At 37.8% G+C, this 6,186-nt stretch overlaps 1 protein-coding gene across 3 annotated transcripts in view; it reads left to right on the forward strand.

Moving 5' to 3' along the window:
• wdfy2 (WD repeat and FYVE domain containing 2) overlaps positions 1 to 6,186 on the forward strand; it is a 42,100-nt gene that overhangs the window by 31,216 nt on the left and 4,698 nt on the right. For all 3 annotated transcript variants that reach the window (XM_069889754.1, XM_069889756.1, XM_069889757.1), the window contains 2 exons: positions 1,649 to 1,779; positions 3,342 to 3,450. In XM_069889754.1, coding sequence (XP_069745855.1) covers positions 1,649 to 1,779; positions 3,342 to 3,450 — 240 coding nt within the window. The remainder of the gene's footprint in view (positions 1 to 1,648; positions 1,780 to 3,341; positions 3,451 to 6,186) is intronic.

A 6,186-nucleotide genomic window follows, 5' to 3' on the forward strand; every position in this document is an offset into this window, starting at 1 on the left:
CATAGAAATACCGGTCAAATACTTGCAGAACCTGGCAGCATGACCTGAAACACTTTCCACAGCCTCATCAGTGCTCTTTGCCATCGATTACTTTTTGGCTTCATTCACCTTCTGTGATTTGAGATCCTGTACCAAGCGATGTCACTTGTGCTCGGAATCTAAATGTGTCAGTATTTTGTACATGATGACTGCCTGTGTAATGCCCAGGAGTTGCTGCTTGGCACCCAACGTACACTCTGTTTCCAATATATGCTCCCATTGAGCTTCTGGTCTAGTTGTCATGGATACTTCATCCTTTTGCTTACTTGTTTGACCTAAAACATAATTGTACAGGTGAAAGAAATGAGAGAAGTGGAAACACATGGGTGGCTGGGTTTAAAATTATTAAATCAGAGGAGAATTGTGCAAGAAATTGGAAATCTCGCATTGAATGGATTTTTTTTGGCTCAATAGTCCCTAGATTGAGGGCATATGGAGTTAACTTAAAAACAATGCAAAAAAAAAATAAAAAAAATAAATAAAAAATATGTATATTCTGGGCACAACTAACAAGCTACAGATTCAGCTATGACTATTGTGGAAATGAATAATAATCTTTTCATGGCCATGGCAGCATTTCATGTTGGCTTAATAAAAGGTAGCAATTTGGGTTAGTGGATACAGTTTTGAGATGTACATTTGAAAACGTGAAATTCAATTCAAGCAGTTTCATCATGTTTTTGTCAATCTTAAACTCTATGAAATGCACTGTTTTATTATTGCTTAATTACAAGATGACTTGCACGCAAAACAAAGCTTTACATTGCATCTCAGGGCATGTGATGATAAACAATTCAAATTCTAAAGTGTCCTTGGCAGAATAATCCAACCAAATTACAAGAATGCTCAATGCATTCAGCCTCAGGTTTGTTCTTCACGATCAAGATTTTGTCTATATCATCAGTTCTGACTGAAAAGTTTTAAATCTTTATATGGTCCCCAAGCACGGAATCCCTTTAAGATGGAAGAGTTTAAATTTCTTCTGGTCTTTTGTGTACATCCTAAAATGCCACTGAACATTCCAATTGTAATTTAATTTTACAAACTCTTGTGCTGGACAAGAGGAAATAGTTTATCAATATAATGGCTTTTTAAAAATCTTGTACAAAAGATCCCTTTGTAATATTTGAAACTGAAGTGCAACCATTTAACTTTTCACAATTAGAAGATGGTTGGAAACCAATAAAATCCAGATGCTGAAATGAAATAAAATGAGGAAATGTCAAGGGTGCTTGGAAGGCTAGACAGTATCTGTGGAGAGAGAAATAGTTAACGGTTCAGATGTTTGGTACTGGAACACCTGAATGTTCATTTTCCACTTTGTATTTATTGTATCTTTTTAATTCAATGAAGTTTATGATTGTAGTTTTTATTAGTTGTTTGTAGTTTTTTAATTTGCAAATTACTTGTTCAGCTACAGCAAGTAAGAATTTTGTTGCATATGTACAATGTATATTTCAATTATTCATTTTCAATAACCCTTTATCACCTTTCAGACTTAACCTGTTTAATCTTGAAAATTTTTCTCCCAGGTTTTAGCCCAGCTTTGAATTCAAGGTGGCCTCTATTGCAAAGATCGCTACCTTTTTATCTCTTTTGTTTACTTCAGCACCACTGCCGGAAATGTGGGAAAGCTCTTTGTGGGAAATGTAGCTCTAAACGCTCCTCCATCCCATTGATGGGATTTGAGTTTGAAGTGAGGGTCTGTGACAGCTGCTATGAATCAATAACCGATGAAGAGTGAGTACATTTCCAACTTGTAACTGGAAAAGGATGGTAATATCTATATTTTTAATTTGATTAAAAACATTCATTTAACAAAGGTGATCTGATTTTATTTAAACTCCATTTTATTGCTGCAGATGTCTTGTCAACACTCCAAAATTGGTAGTGTATTTCACACATTTGAAATTTGAACAAGTTGCATCAGAACTAATGATCACAAGCATTCCTTTATTGTTTTCCAAATTAAACCAAGGCAGTTTAAATAGCAAGGTGCTATTTTGATTCAAAGATGATGTTGACCTGCTTGATTCAAAGATAGTGTTGTCACTCTAGAATCAGAAGATTATTGCTTGTATTCTGGCCACCTTCTCTGTCGTACTTTTCAAGTGGCTGAGACACACTTAAGTGACCCATCGGACATCAGGTGTCCCAGGATGGGAGTAAAAAGCTCTGCATGTGGCGTTGAAAGGTGACACAGTAGGACAGCTGGTAGAGATGTCGCCTCACAGCTCCAGTAACCCAGGTACAATCTGGACCTCTGGAGCTTGGTGGAGTTCACACGCACTCTCTGTGACCATGGGTTTCCTCTCGTTCAAAAGACCTGGTACTACATGGTGTATAGATGAATAATTGAATTTGGAGAGGGTAGAAGGAAATGATGGTGACATGTGGAGAATAATATTATTGTGGGATCAGTGTAAGTAGGTGCCTGATATCAGCGTGGACTGTCAGCTGAAGGGGCTGTTTCCATGCTGTATGTTGTGAAGAGGCATTGAGGGGTGGACTTCAAAGGAAGCAAATTTGGAAATTGACCAGGATTTGATCTTTATATCAAGTGCTGACAGTGTTTGGATATTTTACTGTGTGGGTTTCCTCAGGAGGCTGCTTCCACATCCTGAATATGAGCTGGTAAATTATTTGGCTCCTGTAAATTGTGCAGGTAGATGATGGCAGAAATGTGGAAGTAAATGTGGAAGAAAATGTGTTGCATGAGGATGTGATTGCTCTGAATAGATTTAGATTCAGGAGGGCTTTTGGCCTATCGTGTTGTAAGGAGGAGCAGAGAGGTGTAAGAAAATGAAGCCTGTTCTGTGATGTAATGTTGCAAGATAATGAAGTGGCTTTGAGTATCTGGAGGAAAAGATGAAGGCAGGATGGTGAAATGAAAAGATAAAATGGGTGGAGATGAAGACTTGAATTTGCTTATGATGGAGATCTACTAAAGCTCATTGTAGAAAAATGGTCTTAATGGGAATATTTCAGTGGGATTATCACTGAGGTCCCAAATCTCAATAGAATTTATCAGAAATAAACTTTGCTTCAACATCATTTCTGCAGAGGAGGTGAATTGCAACAACTCGATTGTGTCTGATTGGAATCGTATCAAAGTTATTAAGTCATCTTCATTGCAGAAAATTCATTTCATCACTTTGCCTATATCATCACTGCTTCTGCATGTGCCAAATTATGTAATCTATGAAGAAAAAAATATTGATTTCAAATTTGTTTTGTCAGCAGTAGATTTTAATCTTCTTGTTATTGATTGTTCTTTTGTACATAATTTGCATTGTGTGCAGTCGGGCACCCACGGCAACTTTCCATGACAGCAAGCATCAGGTGGTTCACATGGCATTTGATGTAACGAGAGGCTGGCTATTAACATCGGGGACTGACCGGGTTATCAAGGTGAGAAAATGAAGCAGGAGCCCAACCAGTACTTGTGTTACTCACGTAAATCACATGCTTATTAGATAATTCTCCCTGCCTGATGATAACAGAAAATAAAGTTTGGACTCGCAAACCCTTAAAAACAAGTTTTTAAGAAATGTGAAATATATGACCAGACACCCTTGAGTTTAAGTTTGTAATCCATTCTGAATTCACATTAGTTGATGGAACCACTTATGTTCTCATGATCAAGCCCAGGTATTCAGATGCTTGCAGGTAATGGCATCTTGGACTTGTGCAAACCTGTTGGAAGTCTGAGGTGTGGTGAGTTACATCCCTACATTTTCATCACAACATCATGTTACTGGATTTTAAGTGGAGTCTTCACTCAAGATGGAATTTCTCTCAGCATTATGCTGTGGAGTGTACTTTGGCTATCCTATGTCAGCCTGGCTAGGTGGAGATCAGAGAATCCTAGAGCAGATCATCACACCATATGCACAGAAACAAGCCCTTCAGCCCAGCATGTCTCCACACTCCAATGCCAATCTAATTAATCCCATTTTCCTGCACATGATCCATATTCCTTTATTCCCTCTCTGTTCATGTATCTGAATGCCTTGTAATCATTGCTGTCATTACCTGGATTTGAAGCATCTTCCAAGCACAGGCCATTTTGTGTGCTTTTTAAAAAAAAACTTTCACACCTTTAAACTTTCCATCTCGTCCCTTAAAATTCTACCCTCAAGTATTTGACAGAACCTTGCTGTAAAAATACTCTAATCATCTACCACACCTCTCATAATTTTATATACTTCAATCAAGTCACCCAGCCTTTTTTCTCTCCAGAGAAAGCAATCCAAGTTCTTGTCCATGTCCAACCTCTTTTTGTTTTTTTGAGTTATTACAATCTAATCCAGACAACATCCTGGTGAACCCCTCCAAAGCCTCAACATTTTGAATAGTAAAGTTGGCTTCTGCATAATTTCTGCAGAGAAGATTAATCACATTTGAATAATTGAAATCCTATTCAAGATACTAAAAATTCTGTGTGGCCAGAACTGCACTGTTTTCCAAATGTGGCCTAACAAAAATTTCATACAAATGTTACATGATTTGCTAACTTTTAGACAGTGCCTTGACTGATGAAGGCAAACATGGTGAATGCTGCCTTTGCCACCCTTTCTGCATCTGTTTCCACTTTTAGCAAGCTCTGGACTTGCTCCCAAAGATCCATTGATGTGCATAGGGATTCCCGGCCTGTCTAGTAGTTGAGAAAGGTACCCAAGGTAATTCTTTTGTTTACAATGTGTCCTTAATTTTAAGTGTTGTATATGTCACTTAATCTTATGACAAACATTCAAAAACTGTTGAAACACCTTGCTGGGCTTTGATAGAAAGTAAGGTTCCATTTCCAGGCTGATGATGCAAAAGCTTTTTGGGGTCTTTGGTGAAGGAATTGGTGGGCCCTCATCCACGAGGATTCTGTTGCCTTTGGTCTAAAACCTCACTCTGTCAAGACCATGTGGTAGTTGGTGTGCAGTAGTCTTTCCTTGTGTTCACACTGGGATTTTTCTGCTCCTCCAATAGAGAGGAATCAATGCATTCATGGTTGAATTCTACCTGGTTTAAAAAAAAGATTACAATGGTGGATTTCCAGCGAATTTCTTCCCTTTACTAACTTGCACCCATTTTTTTAAACCAAAAGTTGATCACAACAAATAAAGGCAATGAAACGGTTACTAACTACCAATATTCTTTATTTGCAGTTCCAGCACTTTAAAAAAAAAATAAAAACAGCAATTTTGTTTCCTCAAGTTGAATTGTGTTGATCTTACACTTGCCTGTAAATTACACTCTGTGCAATGTATGTTATTTATTGTTGGGTTCATTTGAATGAGATTATTTGGATATGCTGTATTTGCCGTTGAATAGAACGACTGTATAGGACCACCCAGAATTTCCACCTAAAATGTTGGTTTGAGCAATACCCTTTGTACAAAATGACCCCAAATCTGGCAGTTCTGCTGACCAATGGATGCTGTTCTAAGCAAATAACAATATTTTAATAACAAATGATAATTTAAAGGTTTAAATTTTATTTGGGTATTTTGAAATAAACCACTTTTGGCTCCTGTAACAGGTTGTTTAAAGCCTGTAAAGAACGGATGGCAGTGGACCACTGAGACTTTACAAATAACTAATGGGACATGCGTGAGATTGCATTAGAGTTGATGGGGATGTTGAGGCTTTGCCGTCAAAGAATTTTGTACCTTTTTTACACAGCGTTTGCAAGCTGGGTATTTTCAGCCTTTCGAATGCTGTGTGAATGCATCGAAGGCAGTTGGGGGATGGGGGACGGGGTCTAAACTTGGCTTCAAATCACCAAGGTATGTAGTATCAGATATATTGATGTGGGAACCAGCCATGCTGCTGTGCAACTTTGCTTCGGGAAGCTGGCTTGTTGTGTAAAATGACTCGCTAACCTGGCTTTTCTTCTGTTCTGTGTGAACAAGCAAGCCAGCTTCCAGAGACAGGTTGTGCATATGGCAATAACACAATTTTTCAGTATAAAAAGGGTTTTAGGCTCTTGTGTCAGACAACCTGATTATAAGGTGAAATTTTTAAGTTTGGAGGATTGTCTTGTACAACGCCATATTCAGTAATTACTTCTTCCAATAATAGATGAAGCTAAATTTTGTTTATTTGAGCTGCAAACAAACTTAAAGTTCTTAATTTGTTATTTTCCTGCAG

The sequence above is a fragment of the Narcine bancroftii genome, chromosome 7, assembly GCF_036971445.1.
Source record: "Narcine bancroftii isolate sNarBan1 chromosome 7, sNarBan1.hap1, whole genome shotgun sequence".
Classification (NCBI taxonomy): domain Eukaryota; kingdom Metazoa; phylum Chordata; class Chondrichthyes; order Torpediniformes; family Narcinidae; genus Narcine; species Narcine bancroftii.